Source organism: Myxocyprinus asiaticus, chromosome 19 (assembly GCF_019703515.2).
Source record: "Myxocyprinus asiaticus isolate MX2 ecotype Aquarium Trade chromosome 19, UBuf_Myxa_2, whole genome shotgun sequence".
Lineage (NCBI taxonomy): Eukaryota > Metazoa > Chordata > Actinopteri > Cypriniformes > Catostomidae > Myxocyprinus > Myxocyprinus asiaticus.
This window is the reverse complement of record NC_059362.1, coordinates 26251763-26273409: the sequence shown is the minus strand read 5'-3', so window position 1 is coordinate 26273409 and position 21647 is coordinate 26251763. Positions and strand designations below refer to the sequence as shown.

The 21647-nt window shown below is 36.3% G+C and overlaps 2 protein-coding genes across 4 annotated transcripts in view; one reads left to right on the top strand and one right to left on the bottom strand.

Annotated features, from left to right (window-relative positions):
- LOC127410333 (A-kinase anchor protein 12-like) overlaps positions 1 to 4897 on the top strand; it is a 73180-nt gene extending 68283 nt beyond the window's left edge. For both annotated transcript variants that reach the window (XM_051645535.1, XM_051645536.1), the window contains one exon: positions 3139 to 4897. The gene's annotated coding sequence lies outside the window, so the exon portion shown is untranslated. The remainder of the gene's footprint in view (positions 1 to 3138) is intronic.
- A 1145-nt stretch (positions 4898 to 6042) lies between these two features.
- On the bottom strand, positions 6043 to 16331 carry LOC127410338 (zinc finger and BTB domain-containing protein 2-like). Of its 2 annotated transcripts, none has more exons than XM_051645543.1 (3): positions 15746 to 16331; positions 11887 to 12109; positions 6043 to 9724 (listed from the first exon to the last, which is right to left on the bottom strand). In XM_051645543.1, exons 2-3 carry the CDS (start codon positions 12057 to 12059, stop codon positions 8284 to 8286), a joined length of 1614 nt encoding a protein of 537 aa, XP_051501503.1. In that variant the 5' UTR covers positions 12060 to 12109; positions 15746 to 16331; the 3' UTR covers positions 6043 to 8283. The 2 variants fall into 2 exon arrangements, with proteins under 2 accessions (XP_051501503.1, XP_051501502.1); XM_051645542.1 differs by having other exon boundaries at positions 11887 to 12067; positions 15746 to 16329.
- Between the last annotated feature and the right edge of the window lie 5316 nt (positions 16332 to 21647).

Sequence of the window (21647 nt, the reverse complement as noted above, 5' to 3'; positions counted from 1 at the left end):
CTTTGCCACATTCCTTAGTTGACCTGTCACAGTTCTCGCATGGTGTCTTTTAAAAAACATCAATGGATCTTAGTTTTATTAGGGGTGGATTTGCATTTGGTGAGATGAAAAAGCTTTTGTTCCATGTACCAGTAACCAAGGGACCTTCGATATCAAAGCAAGAATGCCGCCGCCTGACCCTTCACTTTGTATGCTGGGTCTTAAAGGGAAGCCGTGTGAAGGGAGATGAACTTGTGCTGAAAGACTGAGTATAATTCCCCTTGACTTACCCCCTCCCTAATGCACAACCTCTTATTCTCTTCCCCTCATCAAAGCCATATGTAAAGCAATATGTAGTTTTAGAAGATTAGTTTTACAGATTTGATTTGATAAGATTCATTGTATTATCAAATACAATCCTTAGTAGTGTCTTAGCAAAACAAACAATATTAAACTATGGTTTAAATAACTCAAATGGGGGAAAATAATGTAGTAGATCCCAAGAAATGTTTATTAAACTAATAGTTCACCCCAAAATGAATATTAACTCACCCTCATGTCATTCCAAATCTGTATGACTTTCTGTTTTATGTGGAACACAAAAGTAGATGTTAAGTATTCATAGGGGCTGACTGCCTCAGTCACCATTCACTGCCGTTGTATTGAGATGATGCAGTGAGAGTCAATGGTAAATGGTGCTAACATTCTGTCTAACATCTCCTTTTGTGCTTCACAGAAGAAAGAAAGTCATATGCTTAGAAATAACATGAAAGTGAGCAAATTATGGCAGAATTTTCAGTTTTGAGTGAACTATCCCTTTAAGTATTGTTTGGTATAATTCAGAAGGAGCACTAAAGGGCAAAACTACATTACAGTGTCCATGTTACACATTTTTAATATAATTAACTACAGTAAAAAAGCAATAGCAATAAAAAAATAAATAATAAAAATCATGCACAATCAGTAACATCTCCACAATGTAAATACATAAATCAGGTATTATTTCTTAGTATTATTCTGTTGTTCCAAGAAGTTTTTATTGTTCCTTAGCACTTATTAATGTAATACACAGTAAAATGAGCACTTATGTAAAGCATGTAAAAAAGAAGAAGAAAGGGGATGGGAGAAGAGAACTGGGTGTGTCTGATAAATGTTTGATAAGTGCTAATGCAGCACTGCAGTAGAGCAGAGGCAGGTGAAATATAGCCGCACATCATGAGGTTTGGTGCAGGACAAACACTCTATCTCTCTTTCTCTCACTTCCCCCTGTGCCTTGGTGACTCGTGCTGAGTCATAAAAACAGAGTGAGACAGAGGGTGGAGATGCAGAAGATGGAGTACTGCTGGAAAGAGCAATGTGTAATGTAGTACATGGAAGAAAATGGTTGAAAGAGGAATACAGTAGTATTTCGGTACTTTGTCATGCTAATTGATTATAGACCTGAGAGAAGAGCAAAGAAATGTGGGAAAAAAATCATCTCTTCCACATTCCACTTGAGGGCGTTTGAAATAGCATTACAGTAGCCATTAATTTACTTGCGCTTGTGCATGATAAATATGCTTAAATATTTTGGCAACTAAACAGGGGCATCATGCACCCTTTTTTTCACCTTTGGAAGTCCTGGCTTACCCTGTGCCCTAGGAGGTGATAATCCACAAAACAAGTAGTTCTTAATGTTAGTAGTTACTTACAGTAGGATATGTAAGACCAGTGGTTCTCAACATAAACAATTAATCAAAATTAAGTTTGGGATTACAGAAACATCCAAGAACTGTTCTTCAATAACACCAAGTTGTTGAAGGGAGTTGAATTAAAATAGGAAACAAACCAAGCCATGAAGCCCAAGGAATTGTCTGTAGACCTCCGAGACAGGATTGTATCAAGGCACAGATCTGGGGAAGGGTACAGAAAAATGTCTGCTGCATTGAAGGTCCCAATGAGCACAGTGGCCTCCATCATCCGTAAATGGAAGAAGTTTGGAACCACCAGGACTCTTCCTAGAGCTGGCCGCCCAGCCAAACTGAGCGACCGGGGGAGAAGGGCCTTAGTCAGGGAGGTGACCAAGAACCCGATGGTCACTCTGACAGAGCTCCAGCATTTCTCTGTGGAGAGAGGAGAACCTTCCAGAAGAACAACCATCTCTGCAGCACTCCACCAATCAGGCCTGTATGGTAGAGTGGCCAGACGGAAGCCACTCCTCAGTAAAAGGCACATGACAGCCCGCCTGGAGTTTGCCAAAAGGCACCTGAAGGACTCTCAGACCATGAGAAACAAAGATTGAACTCTTTGGCCTGAATGGCAAGCGTCATGTCTGGAGGAAACCAGGCACCGCTCATCACCTGGCCAATACCATCCCTACAGTGAAGCATGGTGGTGGCAGCATCATGCTGTGGGGATGTTTTTCAGCGGCAGGAACTGGGAGACTAGTCAGGATCGAGGGAAAGATGAATGCAGCAATGTACAGAGACATCCTTGATGAAAACCTGCTCCAGAGCACTCTGGACCTCAGCGAAGGTTCATCTTCCAACAGGACAACGACCCTAAGCACACAGCCAAGATAACAAAGGAGTGGCTACAGGACAACTCTGTGAATGTCCTTGAGTGGCCCAGCCAGAGCCCAGACTTGAACCCGATTGAACATCTCTGGAGAGATCTGAAAATGGCTGTGCACCGACGCTCCCCATCCAACCTGATGGAGCTTGAAGCTTGAGAGGTCCTGCAAAGAAGAATGGGAGAAACTGCCCAAAAATAGGTGTGCCAAGCTTGTAGCATCATACTCAAAAAGACTTGAGGCTGCAACAAAGTATTGAGCAAAGGCTGTGAATACTTATGTACATGTGATTTTTTTTATTATTTTTTTTTTAATAAATTTGCAAAGATTTCAAACAAACTTCTTTCACGTTTTCATTATGGGGTATTGTTTGTAGAATTTTGAGGAAAATAATGAATTTAATCCATTTTGGAATAAGGCTGTAACATAACAAAATGTGGAAAAAGTGAAGCACTGTGAATACTTTCCGGATGCACTGTAAATGATGAGAGAATTTTCCTTTTTGGGTGAACAATCCCTTTAAGATATATTAACATATTTAACATATTGTATTGAATTTCTGGTTTACTGTTTCCTCACCACTCTCTTTCATTTGTTATGTCTTTCAGTCTGCATGCAAGAAGCAGTCACATGACTGGGACACAGAGCTTTCCGGAAAGCAGGAATTGAGAGGTTACCATGGAGGATATTAAGAGACAGTGTTCTGTCCCAACTCCCAGAGCAAAATAATAAAGGCCAATCTCTCTTCTCTCTCTCTCCTTTAATCCATCCATTCACCTTTCTATTCCTCTTTCCAAATTCCCTGTGACTCTATAACAGCTGCCATATCACTGAGGTCTCTCGCCTCCTTGGACTCATCAAGGGATGTCCTCTATTCCCACTCTCCTAAATCTTGCCAAATTGCTTAAGATGCCATTTTTCCACCTATAACTTTTGCAATGAACATTTGCAATTGTATTAGATGTTCAGCCGCCTTGCTGCTGTTGAATGGAGAGAATATGTATGTGCAGTTCTTGTATGAGTGTATGTATGTCTGTATTGTCAGAATAGGAGGATTGTTATTTTGTATATTGTATTTATGTCTAAAATATTCTTTGAAACCTCCCAAACACAGTCTAACCTTCTAAAAACCCATTGCAATGATGATGTCATGCTGGTGTAAAACTCAAAAAAGATTATTTAGACAAGTAACTTTAACAAACATGGTACAGATATGCATTCTACAACTATAGCAAATAACAAAACGCATAGTATACTGTGGCTGTAATATGAAAATGGAGGTAAAATGAAATTTACTTGTGAACCCTGAAACACAATATCCAGCCATGACCCATTTCCATTCTCACTGTAGATATGCTGCTTCTGAGTCCCTTACTGTGACAGGTTGTCTGTTTATCACGAACATTCACAATGAGCAATCTCATCTTTTATGCGTGACAACTGAGATTTAAAAAACAAAGACCTTGATGTTCAGTGTGGTTTAATTTTGCTATCACCTGTGAACCTGGAACCTGTGAAATAGATGAATTTGATGATGATGATTATAGACACCTGCATTAATAGGGAACATTTAGTAAGGACATTTTATTGCTCACAACACACATATGCACGTCACTGTTTGATGGCCTTAGTGAAACGCATGTTTCAACACGCAAGAAGCATCTGAGGTTAAAAGAAAATAGTGAGATATTGTGCATAAGATTAGAGAGCAGGACTGGGTGAATTTTAATTGCATTATCTATTGGTGAACTGTCCAGTTACACATGTTTTGAATTCACAGATGAGTGGGTATTCAGTACTATATTGTAGAATATTTTTTTGCATTCCTAATCTCTGTATCGAGGACTGTTATTCCTTTGAAAGACGTAGTAGATGCCATATTGCCAGTCTCTTTGAAATGAACAATATCATAGCCATAAATGCGGGCAGGATCACAGAGCTGATTCTGTTGGCATACTTAATCACACAGATGATGAGCGTGGCAAATAACACAGGTCAACATTCAAGAAAGTCTGCAAATTACAGAGACTGCGGTTGGGATGCATGGTATTCTCAGTAGAATGTTATTTTCAGTAGAAAAACAGCTCTGCTACTAATATCACGCCTTGAATGAACAGTCACCTCACATCTTTTTCTTAGCTTTATATAATACAGTCTACTGTGAATCTCTTTAACATTTGTACAAATTGTATACCTGTGTACCTTAAGTCATATTGTAATATTAACAGATAACCAATGAAAACATTAAGGAATGTCATATACCAGTAGCATGATCCTTACCTTATCTTTTTGTATTCTTCAAGCTGTTAATAGTATGGATACAAATTCATGTCTATATTTCATTCAAATAAAGCTAGCATAAAGCAGGCTGTCTAGTTTTCCATTGCTCTTCTTGATCTGTTTGTGAGTGTCTGGTTGGATGGCAAAGAACATAGAAAGTACAAATATCATAAATGAATTGGCAAATAAGCTAAATGAGGGTCATTTTTACTTCCCTTGTTGAATGCCTTTTTACAAGTTGTGGTATAGTGGCGCAATTAAAAAAGACAATTATGCCATCTTGTGGAGCATAAAACTAATTTTACACACAAATGAAACTTTGCTCTCTTTATGCATACACACCAACAGGGTTGGGAGGGTTACAGAATATATGCTGTAAAATGTCATTTGTAACGTATTCTGTTAGATTACTCAATGCCAGTATTCTAAATACTTTGGATTACATCTTTAGCACTGGTAGATTTTTTTCATTTGTTTTGACTATAATAAAAATCTGCCAGTACAGTTAGACAAAATACACATTAAATATACATTCTCTGAAAAAATCCTAAATATCTTATGCAGTGTTGCTTCTAAAACAAGATCAAGAAAATGTATCTTGTTTTAAGGATTACATTTTGTTTTTTACAGAAACACAATACAAAAATTCTGATCAAGAATAAGATGTTTACCCTTATATTAAATGTCTTACTAGAGAATTTTTTTTTTTTTATCTAACGTGGATTTTCTTGATAAAAAAAATATCGTGTTAAAAGGTGCGTGCAAAATGGCTAGAAATAGCATTTTAGCTTAGCATTAAGCTAAATGTTCACATGACAATTTGCACAAGGTTTATTTATGTTTCTGCTGCTCTAAACTTCCATCTCTGTCTGATCGTATAAATGAAATACATCTTAAGTGTTTCACCTAGATCGTATAATTTATATGGATAAATGTTTTCCAACTGAATACTAAATATTAATATGGAACAAATGAAAATAAAATGCAAAGTAATCTCTTTCGTTATCAAAATACTTTTTGAATGTAACTATTCTGATTACCAAAAATTTAAATTGTAACTATAGAGGAGTACGGTTACTTATATTTTGTATTCTAAATACATAATCCTGTTACATGTATTCTGTTACTCCCCAACCCTGCACACCAATATTCTAAGTACCAATATTCAGCTTATTCAAAAAATCAGAAAAAGCAAGAAAGCCATTTAAAGCGTTAACATGACCATACACATAGTTGGTTTATTAAGCATAATTGGTGCATAACTTATGTAAGCGTACACATACTTTTAAATAAAAGTAGCAGTGATAGCCTATTCTGTCACATTAATAGTGTTTATTTCCATGACTATTAATATGGAGAGAGGTTTCAAAGGCAAAATTCTTGACCTCATGGTTAGGTAGAAGGTAAGGTCAGTGTGTGTGTGTGTGTGTGTGTGCATCATTTCTACTACCTTATGACTGTACAAATTTGTTTCTAGCAGAGAATACTACATTACTTATATAATAACGATATTTAAGAAGAAAAGTGCACTCTTCAAAAAACATAAGGATTTATTATTCACAATGAAAATGAAAAGAAAGTATTTTTTCCAGAGACAACTGTTCATGTTCCTGAGGAGCGAGAGATCACAGTATGTTTGTCTTGGCTTTGGGGTTTGTGCGACTGAGGGGCTGCCTTTACCCTCTCCCCTCCCTAAAACTGGCTCAAAGTATTACAATTTGCATATGTAGAAAAAATAAAGAACTGTAATAATATAATAGAAAAAGGCATGAAATTACACATTTGATCAAACATAGAAGAAAGGAGGCCTTGGCCAGATTAATTTTAGGCACAATTAAAAAAAAAAAAAAAACCTGGTTGTAACAAAACAAATGAATATTCCTGGCTTTAATTCGTTATTCAGTAGTAACTTAACTCACAGTGCCCTGTAAAATATATTCCTACAAGATTTTACAAAAAGAAACAATGAGAAATATTTAGCACTGAATGTAAATAGCTCTGGTTTAAAATGATAGAAGGTTCCTGATAAAAAACAAATATATCAAAGAAGTGAGGGTTCTTTAGTAGATTTCAGTGCTTTAACAGCGTAACCTCACTATCAGTTTCATTAAAATGAACGAATGTCTTCAACACAAAGACAGCCATTACATATAAACAAGTACACATAAACTTGTGCTACACTAAAATGGATAATCACCTACGATAAATGCAATTAGCAATATACAACTTTTGAGATTATAAAATTATTTGTAAATGCAGCACTGCAGTTATAAAAATAAAAAATAAGGAATTTAAGAGCATATTCAAGCAAATCAATTGATTGCAAAAACAACAACAAAAAAAAATATTAAAATGTAATTGGCGAACATGACAGAAATGTCTCCCTTTAAGCAATGTACACATGTGTAAAATTGTCCACAGTGTTTACTAAATTTATGCACAGCAACAGTTTTGAAAAGCATGTTGATTAAACACAAAGCCCAACTCTAAACATGTTTAACCAAAATGAAAGCAGCTGCCTCCAATAAAATGGCATATATGTTTTTCATTTATGTGGTATTGGCACAAAAACAACAATGTAACAAATTGACAAATTACAAGAAAAGAATAATTAGGCAAATACCTGTATATTGTGGGTCACATTAATTCAAATATAAAATAATCAAAATTATATTCGACACGCCTTTCTCTTGCTAACCCAAAGCACGTAATGAGAAATACGAAACAGCATCAGAAGGAAAAATATCTCGAGCAAAAATTCTGTGAGAACAATGTTACTCCTTGGAGACACTGACAGATAAAGCTGACTGATCCTCTACCCTAGAATAACTCTTTGATGCAAATTTCAGGTTTGTCTGATATTGCATGTCCAAAACTGGTGTAACCGGTTGAGGTAGTAAAGGATACTTGTTCCATAAATCAAGCCCAGAACTTAGCTGCACAGAAAATGACATTCAGAGATATTACGATTTTGTTTATATTAAAATTACTGGTGATTCCATCGGGACACTCACAATCTAAGGATTTTCTTGATTAAACGTTTGATTGAATTACCAAATGCAACCTAATGTCTAATCTGCATCCGATCTGCACAATGTAATGAACATGTAGGATTCCAACAGTTCACTACATCATTTTCCTGTAGACTGTTAGACAAAGGAAGAGCTTGAACCGCAATGCAACCTGTGCAAATGAGTAAACCAATAAAAACCTTGAAAGAAATCTAAAATGAAGTGAAGCGTTAACTTCTGCATCTCAGTGGAATAATCACATTGTAAATCTGTTATAAATATAGTAACCAAATTTATAAGTGTTGGTTCTTCATTGAAAATGCATAACACAGAAAGAAGTAGTACTCAGTAGATGTAGAATTCCCATATGTACTGTTAGCTTAATTCTGATTATAATTTACCCCCAAACAATTAAAATACAATACATTAAAAAACAATACTTTGAAGTGGATGCATACGGAACTATTCCACAAAACACTCCTCGGTTTTGATGGGTGTTATCAACGGCCCACCACTGGATGAATCTGAACCTTCATCTTTGGCCAGGTTGTCACTGTTCAGCCCAATGACTCCCATTCCTATTGTTGCCCCACCCGAGAGTGCCGCCTGGTTGAAGCACAGGTGTTTGATTACCTCACTGGGGCTGGAGAAGGTTATTTCGCACACATTGCATTTGTAAGGTCTCCCTGATGAGCCAAGAAACAGTGCCTCCATCTGGCTGGAGTCATCAGCTGCACACAACTCCATGCTCTGTCGGTCCACCATGGTGTACGCTGGCTCTGAACTCTGATTCATGCAAGCATGTCGCGCCGCCTGGTTGGCACGACAGAAGCTTTTGCCACAGGCGCTGCAGCGGTAGGGCTTGCCTGTGTGGATATACATGTGCTCTCTCCAGTGGCTCTTCTGAATGAACTTGCGCCCACAAGTAGAGCACTCATATTTCCTTCGCTTCACTTCCCGATCCATGTCTGCCACACCCTCCAAGTTGTCGATGTCAGCAATATCGGATGGAGGAGGCGTGTCCGCCTGTGACTGCATTGTACACAGGCTGACTGCCATTGCTGTAGGGACAGGCATTGCAGTTTCAGCATGTTGCGAGTCTTTAGAGTATAGAGGCTGCTCGCTATCGCCAGCAATGTCCATGATGACAGGGGTGGCTGCAGCGGCTTCACTGCCTCTAAAAACTTCCTCCACCTCTGGTGTTGCAGCACCTCCAGTAGCCATGGGGGAAGCTGCACCGCCTGGCTCTAACACCAGAGGGAGCATCGCCTGAGTGTGTAAGAGCAGGTGTTCTCGTAAGGCTCCTCGCTGGGTAAAGCGGCCACTGCAAACATGGCACGTGTAATGCTTTCTCATAGACGAACCTCTTCTCATTATGCTGGGCTTCACATGTAGAATTGTGTTGGTGCTCATGGAGGAAGTTGGGGCCTCACCTGCAGATGTTTCCGTCTCAGCGCTTTCCTTCAGAAACTGACTGGTGCTTGCAGTCGCCTCTACCTCCGTTTCTGACAGGGTGTGTCTGTGCCTGGATCCAGACCGTGTCAGTGAGGTAGCAGCTTTATTTGTGGTGACTGACTTCCCATCGAGCAAACCACTGCCTTCCAAGTCAAATGGTGAAAACAAATGCGTTCTTGCTGGGTTTGCGATCGAGGCCTGTTGGTCTGATATCTGAATGCCATAAAGAGAGGAGGAGAGGGGAAGGCTGACCTCAGGGTGAGAGAAAGCTGAATGGCTGGTTAGACTGGCCTCCTGAATGAGAGGGTAGGCGTGGAGAAACTTCACGCCCTGCTCCAGACGAGCTGGGTCTATAAGCTGTGTCGCTAGTTTGCCAGTATACATTAGATTGAGGAGATAGCTGAAGATGTCCGGCTGAATATCTCCAGGCTTCAAGCGAACACAGTCACTGGAGGAGAGGACAAAGAAAAAAGATTTCAAACATTGAAGAAAACCCAACTTTGTGCTTTAATGCTTGTTTTTAGCATTAATTAAAGAGATAGTTCACCCTCAAAACATTATTATTCTCTCATCATTTATTCACCCTTATGCAGTCTCAAACTCATATGACTTTCTTTCTTCTGCGAAATCCAAAGATTTTTGAAGGATATGTAATGTGTGTGTTTGTCCATACAATACAAGTCAATGGGATCCAAAACCTTCAAACTCCAAAAAGGACATTAAGGCAGCATAAAGGTAATATCGATACAATCAATTTTGGGTGAAAAACAGACCAAAATGCAACTCTTTTTTCACTGTAAATCTTGCGCATGCGTCAAGCACGAGGAAGTGTAATCGAGCTTCAAATCATGATCGTACCAAGGAGACTTCAGATGTCAAGATTTATAGTAAAAGGGAGTTTTGGTCTGTTTCTCAGTCAAAACTGATTGGATCGCTTCAGAAGACATGTATTAAACCACTTGAGTCATACATATTTCCTTTATGTCCTTTTTGGAGCTTGAAAGTTTTGGACCCCATTGACTTGCATTGTATGGACAAACAGACATCATATATCCTTCAAAAAATCTTTGTTTGTGTTATATATAGGGTTAGGAACCAAGAACCGGTTCTTTTCCAGAACTGGTTCCATTCTTTAAAAAATATCGGAATCATATGATCTTCATGACTTTCGGTTCTGTTGCAATTTTCCGCTGATGCAGCTTAAACACCTTATTGAAATACTCAGACACTGTTTCATTTCTGCAGCAGCGCTGCCCTCTGCTGACTCTACAGTATAAAACACTGTATTTTCCTGTAAAACACTGTCTCTTCCAGTGTATTTTGATTTGTGTCTTATGAGCCAGCTCATTTGAATCTACAGCGCAAAACATACAGCGCTTCCGTTATAGTCCCGTATAGAAGTAATCCTTTACTTATGCACAAGTTATGAATGTCCAACTCAAAATGAATGAGAACTGTTGAAGTCTCACAAGCCTGAAGTAAAACATTAGACTAAAAAAAATAAATAAAAAAATAAATAAATAGTATAAACTGCCTCTGGAACTGTTACTATAATGTCATGTTACTTTAGACCTGTGAGACTTTAATAAAGCAGTGCAGTTACTGACTGGTTGTTCATATGACAATGTGTAATAAAAGATACATGAGTTTTGTTGTAATAAGTTGAATTTTATAAAGTTATAAATGAATAAATGAAATATGCCGTCACATTCCTTGTTTGTTTAGATTTATTCAAAATATAAATAGAATCTATTTATCTGCAAACTATTTATCTGAAAGTCTGCAAACACACCTTTTACAAGAACTGTAATACAATTACTTCTGATTTGTTATATCTGCTCTGTAGCAGAGGGTAGTAAATACAATAAGAATTGCATTTCTCATTTCCAAATAATTATTTAGAAAAAGTACTACAAGAATTACTGGAATTGTTACTGGAACCGTTAAGAAGAATCAAATCCAGAATCATTAAATTATTTGTGATTCACGTAACTAGTTCAAAAGAAGAAAGTCATAAGAGTTTGAGATGACATAAGGGTGAATAGATGATGAGAGAATTATTTTTAGATGAACTATTTCTTTTAGTACAAACATTATTTTATACCTGAGCGATGAGTTGTGCCTAACCCACTAAGAAAACAAAACACATTTGATTGCACTTTAAAGGTGCACTTTTGCTCATTGCTAATTTTTTAAACAGAAAGAAATAGTATTTTTTTTTTTGTTTAAAATTATATACACTCACATTAGATGAAAACGTGTGAAAAGCTTCTTTATTCTACATCTAGTGCTGGTTGCAGATTCATGAGCACTGCCATGTTGAGATCATATTACCAGCCAAATATTACTCACTTTATCTCAATAATAAAACAATCATGGCTGACTGCAAACAGCGCATTTTTACTATGTCTAATTGTTTTCAGTTTTCATGTGATGCTGCATCTACACCACTAGGTGTCTGCGCAACATAAATGCAAATATTATTGAGTGCATTTTTTAGTAAAAAAGAAAAAAAAAAGAAAAAAAAAAAGTTTAGACACAAAATGGATGTTTAAAAACAAAGGAAAAACGTTTGTTTGGTGTGTTAAAACTAGGTATGGACCATGTTACCTGTCCTGGTGTATAAATAGCATTCTAAAGTAGTTCGAGAATGCGGCCAGTACGGCCTTGTGTGCTTTGAAAAAGACATCACCGATGGCGACCGTGCAGTCACACAGGAAGCCAAACTCCCTCTGTGCATTGAGCTGCTGCAGAAGGATAAGACCATGATTGGCCAGCTCCATACTTCCACCTACACAAAAAGGGCCAGAGATGACAGTCAACTTCCTGTCTACTACAGACCACAACGCACCACAAAAAACAAACAAAAACAAAAAAAGAAGAAAGAAGACATTTAAGTTTGTATGTCTTTTGCCATGGAATTCATCAGTGAAAAAAATCAATTAATACAATTATCACCAAAAAACATTTGTTTTTATTTTTTTATTGCCATATCAGCATCACTGGCTATTTTCATGGTAGTTTTAAAAGGTAATATACACAATATAGTATATAAAACAGTAATATACACAATGAACATTATATAAGACCTTTCATTATAATATGGTGAGACACTTTTGAAAACATCCACTAAAAACATTTTCTGAGTAAAAACGTTGCCTAGTGGCATTAAAAGTAGGACCCAAAAAACATTTAAGAGGATTTATATATATTGTAAACCCTATTAAGTTAGCAGAACTCAGTCAAATTGAGGCAATCAGTTACATCAATTTTTTTAAGTTAATAGAACTTTCAGATTTTTATTTTTTACTAAACATGAATGTTAATTACTCTTAACTTGAAATATTGAGTAAGCTAACAATTAAATTTAACTCTTTGGCTGAACTTAAAATTAACAAGTAATCTCAACTTAAATACTTCAAGGAGGGAAAACATAGCTAGAAATAGATAAAATTAGCTAATACAGTGAATGCTACAATGCATGCTATTGCTAACACTATGCTTTGATTAGCATAGTGATTGCTCAATGAGGAAAGCAATATAAAAAATTATTATCTTGTACCTGTCCTCAACCAAAGCTCAAGCTCTACAATTCACAATAATGGTAAACTCCAAAACACCAACATAACAGAAACTCTTCTTAAAGGATTAGTTCATCCAAACATTAACATCAATCATTGTTTACTCACACCTGTGTTGTTATAACTCCATTGGACTTTCTTTTTCTTAACACAAATGAAGAAATTGTGAAAAAAAAAAAAAATGTGCTAAGTGATGTCATACAGTTTATGGTGACTACCTCTTCAAGCTTCAATAGAACACAAAAGTATAATTCAGAAGTCTAATAAATTATTCCATGAGACTCATGATTGTTATGAAAGCATACGATAAGGTTTGCCATGAAACAAACTGAAATCTAATGTATTATTTAGTGAAAATGTTCACTGACCGTTACTCTCCTTTATGATAAGGCATGAGAGCAACTTTTCATGAAGCCCCCTTCGCAACATTGGGGCATTCAAGCGAAAACTCGTTTTGTTTATCTTAAAACAGTTCCGCCACAGTGATAGTGACAACAGGGCACAACAAAGCTGCACACAAAACAGAGAACAGAACTTACTAAACATGTCTGAAGAGTTTGTAGTCGAAGAATTTATGCATTTCTATGCCCAGCCTTATTTTTTGGACTCCTTGGAAATCAAACAGAAACATAGAGGCAACAGGCAGCCACAGTCACCATGTCCTAATTTGACGGCAAACGACGCGATACAATTTATTTTTGTCCTAACCAGCAGTGACGAGCAACAGTACATTCTATCAATCGCTTGTCTTCTATTTTTGGCATCGTACGGTAACTCCGTCCACTGTAAACTGGCACCGGTCCAACTACTTAAAAAAAATAAGGCTAGGCATAGAAATGCATCAATTCTTCAACTACAAACACTTCAGACATGTTTAGTAAGTTCTGTTCTCTGTTTTTTGTGCAGCTGTGTTGTGTTCTTTTGTCACTATCACTGTGGCAGACCTGTTTTTAGATAAAAATGAGTTTTCGTTTGAACGCCCCAATGTCGCAGGGGGCTTCATGAACTGTTGCTCTCGTTTCCGATCATCAACAGTCAGTGAACATTTTCACTAAATAACACATTCAATTTCGGTTTGTTTCTCACCAAACCTTATTGTATGCTTTCATAACAATCATGAGTCTCATCGAATAATTTATTAGACTTCTGAATTATACTTTTGCGTTCTTTTGAAGCTTGAAGTGGTAGTCACCATAAACTGTATGACATCACTCTACACAACATTTTTTCACAATTTCTCTCTTTGTGTTAAGCAAAAGACATATAGGGTTATAACAACACAGGGGTGAGTAATCAATGACTGAATTTTCATTTTTGGGTGAACTAATCCTTTAATAACTCAACAAAACATTAAACACTAATAAGTCTCCCCCTTTACATTCATCTTGCACAAAGTCACATTATATAACACTTTATTTTAACATTTACTCGTGCCATGCAAATCATGTTGGGAAATAGAAATCCCCTGCCCAATTTCAGTTACATTAAATTAAGACAAGTTCATTAAACTCAGAACAATAAAACAATTCAGGTTATTCACAATGTGTCAGTTTTGTGAACTCAAAACAATGTTCTAAATACTCATCAAGGTTAATTTATTTGAACTAATTTGTATGATTTAATTTTTCCCTACTCAAAACAATTATTTTGAGCATTAGGGTTTACAGAGATATATATATATATATATATATATATATATATATATATATATATAAAATTTCCTTCGCTCATTATTAGGGTTACGGACTTAATCAAAAAAGATAACATCAAATAATGGGAAAAAATTGTATACTCCGGATAAACCAATATGACTGAGAATACAAACAGATTAAGTGAACATTTTTAAATCATCATGACACGCGTTTTATGAGCTTGCTGCTAGCTTTATTAGACATAATATTTAAGGCAAATAACCAGTTATCAAGACACTGGACTACAACCATGTGATCACTTTATGTTGTAACCCTGAGGACATAGCCCCAAAAGAGTGCTCAATATGGCATAGGGCCAAACCTCTGAACACTGAACCCTGATCACCAAGCTTGACTTGTGAGGTTATTAACCTTCATCTACCAGGATCACCTTAACAACCTCTGCACCTTGAACAGCCACTCTGTTATGTCCATTACCCTAAAGGTCATCCTCAGGCTTTGTGTCACATGATTGGCTCTTTAGACAGCATTTCTGAGGCTACCACCACACTCAACCTCACTTGAGAGGAGAATGGATGTGTCCACATAGCCTACAGACACAGTTACAAAGGCAGGCTGTACTGTTAGCACAGGCTGTACTGTTGCAATGACATACATGCAAACAGTCAATTAACTAACTTGTTGCCCACTTCAGTCACCCAGTGTTTAGCGATTAACTGATATTGTCACAATAAACAAATAGTGACATTTTCCCCAAGTAGTTTTATAAACAGTTTAAAGATGGTTTTTTGGATCTGTATTTTTACAGTTCAATTCCAACAGTTTAACTTGCTCTCATTGTGGTGTTGTACACTGTCTCCGCCCACTACGGAGACACGTGGAAGGGACAGCTCTCCCGCAGAGACCGACCACTTCCGCAATCTGTAGAAAATAAACCGTCAAAAACTGAAACGCGAATACGTTCAGTGTTCACCTAGCACATGATCCAACGACCGTATGGCGAGCATAACAGAACAATTCACAACCATAACAGCAATAAAACCCGAGAAAGGATGTTAGCGAGCATCTGCTCAACGAGAAGCAAAAATAAACGGAGCTTCGTGAAACGGACACACACACACTCACGCGCCCGGGGGGAAGGGGTGGTCATCAAATACATTTCCTAAACTAAGAAGAAACAAATACAGAAAACAATCAGTCAACGATAAACACGGATATGTGGAAGCACACACGTACCTTTCCTCCGCTCGAGCGTGTGGAGTGTGGCGAGTTGTTGTCTTTTACCGGGGCACTTGTCCGTTGGACTCGCAGCTGCTCTGTTCCTCTCAAAAGCAGCATTTGCGGCGATGGTCGTCGTCGGTGTTTTCCGGTCGGGTTACGTTACAATCACATGACTGTCTAAAAGGGCTTAGAAACAGCGGTTGTAAAACCCACTTCCCTGGTGTGCCAAAACGAACGGTCTTTGGCGATAATAGCCGCCAAATAGGAGAAGTAGTGAACGTTATGGTGTCATTCCCCTCTCTCTCGTGTTTACGGTGCGGCGGAGATGAATGTTGGGCAAACGTTCATTCAGGGGAAATGAAGTGTCTAGTTGGTGAACGTTACACATAAACGGATTTTGGTGGAGCTGGATAGCCGTAGGTCACCCTACCCACCCCCACATGAAGATAACGTATTGAGACAGATGTATGCGGCAGGGGTGTTTATATTTCAGTTGACAGACTCTACACTTTTACACCGGAGAAATGAGCACATAAGAAATAAGCTTATAATGTGAATCTCACACCCACAGGCAACAATAAACGCAATTAAGTTTATTATATTTTAACAATATTTTTTTTCCAACTGTATGTATTTTTAATACTGGCTGGCTGGTTTCATTTGGCTGAAAATGTTTTATAATAAATTATTATTTTATTAAATGTATTAAATAATTAATTAAATTCCATGCTTTTGAACGGGGGTGAAGGCACACCTTAAGGAAAATGTGCTTTTTTTTCTGGTCACAAATTGTATCAAGATGTATTATATATATATATATATATATATATATATATATATATATATATATATATATATATATATATATATATATTTATATTATTATTATTATTATTATTATTATTAAATAAATTGATGGAGCAACATAATTCGTGTGAAAAGAAATCATAACGGAAGGTTGCTTTGATTATTTATTTATTTTTAACTCTGACCCTAACTCTTACTCCACACTTGGGGTAAAAATGCCCTACTTTAAATTTTTCAACTTAGTCAAATACTTTTGAGACAGCAAGATGCTTTTTTGAGTAATAAATGAAGATAATACTTATTCAAAATAACCACTTCTGTTGATTTCAATCACATTTGGCATTTCATAACATCTCAAGTAGCCTATTCTATAAATACATTAATCTCCATTGTTATTGGATCAGTCAGTGTGAGCCCACTTTTAACATTTTTCATAACAAATCTATGTGCACCACTTAAGAAAAACAATGTGTTTTATGGGGACCTTTATACCCTTCAACAGGGGGGCTTTTTACCACAAATACTATCCTTTCACTTACTAAATGGTTATTAAAAAAAACTTTTGATTTATTCACATTTCACAAAACTGATAAGTATTTTGCCTAAAAAATAAATAAATGGGATAATTTCAGGGATTTTTATAAGCTACATGAATGTGCAACATTTAAAAATTATTTAATATTAGATCAGATTTCTTCAAAGTCAAACTTGAATCAAACCCCATTGTACCCTAATCATACAAAAACATCATGTGATGGAAGTTACTGTATATTGGAGAGCTATTATTGCAATATTAAGACAAACTGCTTTTTAAACTTAGATTTTACCTGTGTATTTATGTATTTGCAGCAGTATGTTATTATATTGCAAGAGTTGTTGTTTTTGATTTCATTGTATTCATTTGTTTATGACAATTAAAATATTAGGATCAATGTCAATCAACATTTTACCCCCCAAAAACATTCAATTGAAAACCTTTTTTATTTACTAAGATGTTTCAAGAAAAAAGGGGAAAAAACATTTGATGTGCTGCATGGCTACTGTAAGGGTGCTGACTTTATTCCCTTTTAAAAGCCTCATGGTATCCTTTTGTAAGGCTCTAGTGTTTTTGTTCTCATTAATCAAACAATTTCATATTAACAAATAAGTGTAACCCTGACCTCTAGTTTTCAGAGGGTTGTTTTCAATGTTTTCAGCAAAAAAAATATTATTTGTTATATTTTCTTACTGATACTGTTTAGTCTTACAACAGCTACATTTGTCGTAAGAGAGATAATTTTCCTTTACAACAGATACTTTTTGTGAATGATTACCCTGAGTAAATCATTGGTTCCATTTGCAAGTGCAAGTGGACATAGTAAAAAAGATTCACATTATTGTGTCCAGAGGTACTGAGCTTTTGTTATACTTTAGTGGACAGGATGTGAATTGGCATGACCAAGCCTGCCAGAGATGTCAGGAAGCGTGGGGGAATAACATGCACAAATACAAAATTGTGTGTGTTATTCACAAAAATTGTGAGAAAACATTAGCAAAATATAATAGGGTAGTCTAAAACAACCTGGACATTTTAGTGTGTAAAATGAGGATGTCAGTTTCAGATAAAGTTGTGGGTTTTGCAAAAAAGAACAAGGAAAGGGAAGTCGGGGGGTGGTGTCTCCATACAGAGTAAACGAGCTGTCTGTTAGGGCCATGTTGTCTGGTGACAAAGACATTTGGGACCATAGTTACCAGTTTCTGAAAATCACATTAGCATTCTTAAATAATAAAATGTTGCAGTCTAAGAAAAATTGCTGACAGAATACAAAAATGTAAGAGAAGTGTTGAAGTTAGTATACAGTAAATGACCTATACCAACAAAGCACCCTTAGTACACTGCAAAAAATCCATAATTTTAATGGTAAAAGACACAAAAAAGTTAATTGGTTAACAGGCTGTTACCTTAAAATAAAAAATGATAATATATTTAAAAAGACAATACATGAAATTTCACAGGAAAAGGTTGTAAAAATGACCTTTTTTAGATGTAAAAATTATGATTTTACTGTATAATTAATGGTTAAAAAATATATGTTTAACAAAAGAGTACATGTACTTTTTACGGTAAATTATTGTTAAATTTATGGTAAAAAAACAATAATTGGGTGTTCCCTGAGTTCCCTGCGTGACCCATCACATTTCATTATATTTTATGGGAATAGATATGTTTCTTCTTCTTTTCATCTACATTGGGGTGTTCTGTGTTATATTTGATGTAGTTTAGTTAATGTTTATTGCATTATTTTAATTTCACATGCGTTACCCTGATGGTGTTTAGTGTTTGTGTGAGTGACACTGAGCACTGTCTCTTCATGTTTATTGGTCATTGCTCTTAGAAAGGCCTCCATTGTTGAACTTCATGTCATCATGTGCCTTTCTGTAATACATTATAAAGTGAAAAAGCAGATTTTTACAGTTTGAGAAGGTTAAAGTATTACATTTATATCATTTAATAATAGAGACGGTAACGCACCGTAAAACACACAGGCATCAAAATTACATCCCGTAAACCTGAAGCATGGTTACTGTCTTTTTTACGGTGAATTTCTGGCAACCACAGCCAGTGTAATCAGTTGATTACACATTCTGTTACTGGAGATTACAAATAGATTAGATATATAAAACAGACCTTGATTTATCTGTTGTAGATTGCCAACCGTTCAAGAATTTCCAGGATCATCCCGATTTTTGTCCATCTGTCCTGGAAAAATTTAATTCCATTCTGGGATGCCAAATGTCCCAGAATTTCAATATTTTACTGATGCAATTTATCACACATATGAACCCTTGTTTATAAGCACACTATGCAAGGAGGAGAATCAAAAGCATTCTCATATGAATCATAAGAAAGTCTGATTAATATTAGTAAACAGGTTTATTTGGATGACTGAGATTTTTAACTTTTGTGTGAAAATTCTTTAAACTTTAGTCTACTTATGCTTTAATGCTCTGGAAAACATGTCCCAAAAAGGAATTTTCTTCCTTTTACTGTAAGATCTCTTAGGTTCATAAGACCCAACACTAAAAAAGAAAACCTATTTTTAAGATTTATGCATTTCAATTTCATAATACATTTCCATGAAACTGAATTTTGTGATCCTTAACTAAATTAAATTAGTAAAAAATATCTACGATTTTTTAACGTAATTTTGTTAAAGACTACTCTATTCAATTTAATGGAAATTTTTTTAGGAAATTGAAACGTGTAAATCTTGAAAATTATTTTTGAGGGAATGTTAATTACATTTATTTGATTTCCTTTGGTTCAAATGAACCAATGTTTTTATTTATTTATTTATTTTACTTTATACATAACTTTATACATATTTATCCATTTAAAAATTAAGCCTAAATGTTCAGTGTGAACCATGAACTCAAGAAAACTGCTTAGGGCAAGAATAAGTAGGCCCTACGCTAAATAATTTGTCAAACCTGTACACACACACAAAAAAAACATTTTTGTTTTCACATTTCAATTCCATTAAAAAAATGCCATCAAATTGAATTGAGTAATCTTGAACAAAATAAAATAAAAAAAAATAAATATTATAAGTTTTATTTAATTCTGTTAATTTTTATGGAATTTTGTACTGAAATTGAAATGCGTATCTTAAAAATAGGCTAAAATATTTTTTGAGTGTATTATGTTATTTGATTGAATTATATGCTATGCATGCGGTAATTTCCATATCAAACAAGGAGTAAACAATCATAAATAATATGTTTTATTTCGTGTATGATGGCCAACAATACGTTTTTCGGTCATTGACCTGGTGTCCAGGAATTTAACAGGGCCAAGGTGGCAACCCTAGTTGCAGATCATTGACAGTAAATCAGTAACAACCCTTTAGATCCTTACTGGAGATCTCTCTGTCATAGCAAGGCATATCCTGAGCCTTCGAAGGCAGATTCAAATATAGATTTAAATGACATTTTGGCCCTACAGTTTGAATCATGTTTAGATCAGTTTTGGGTAAATTACTTGAAAATAGTAACCCACTACAAATTACTAATTATTTCCTCTAAAATTGTGATCAGATTACTTTACTAATTACTTCATTGAAAAGTAATCACATTACTAATCACTTTACTTTTAAGTTTCTTTCTAAAACACTTTTCCGCTCAACAAACTCAAAATAATGTCTATATTTCTTTCTTCATTGTTATACACTCAGTACCTCACATTACTCCTTCACAATGACTCGTTTCAGGGCCATAATTCATGTGCTCTACCATCTCCCAGGGCCTGAAGTGAGACACCCACATAGACTCCATTGTGAAGAAGGCTCAGCAGACATTGTACTTCCTTCACCAGCTGAGGAAGTTCAACCTGCCACAAGAGCTGCTGACACAGTTCTACTCGGCCATCATTGAGTCTATCCTGTGTACATCTATAACTGTCTGGTTTGGTTCAGCCACCAAATCAGACAGAAGGAAACTACAACAGACAGTCAGGACTGCTGAGAGGATTATTGGTGCCCTCTGCCCACCCTCCAAGACCTGTATGTCTCCAGAGGGGGGGAGGCTTTTCGCTGTCCTTTTCTGCATATCGCTGCCCCCTCGGCATATCGCGGCGCCATTTTGTGGCCTGTTCTGCATAACGCAGCAGCTCATTTCAGCTTAGTCCCAGTTCTCCAGATGGCCAGTCCACCCCTGATTGGCCCCAAAATGCGTCAGCCCACCGGGAAAATGTCCGGTATGCCAGATTACCAATACAGCCCTGCTCTGAACCCCAGACACCCTGCCCACTCCCTCTTTGAACTGTTGCCCTCTGGCTGGTGCTACAGAGCACTGAGTGCCAGGACATCCAGGCACAAGAACAGTTTTTACCCTCAGGCCATTGTCCACATGAACAATTAAACTGGCTCAGGACTCCCCCATAGTGCAATAATGTGAATACATCATGTACATATGTAAATTCACATATTTAATTAAATAACTGTACATACCTTGCATATACATTACCACCTGCACATGTACATATGCCATTCTGTTATATTTCCTATTATTTGTGTCTGTTTATACTCTTACCTTGTTTTATATTCTGTCTCACTGTAATGTTCTGTGTGCA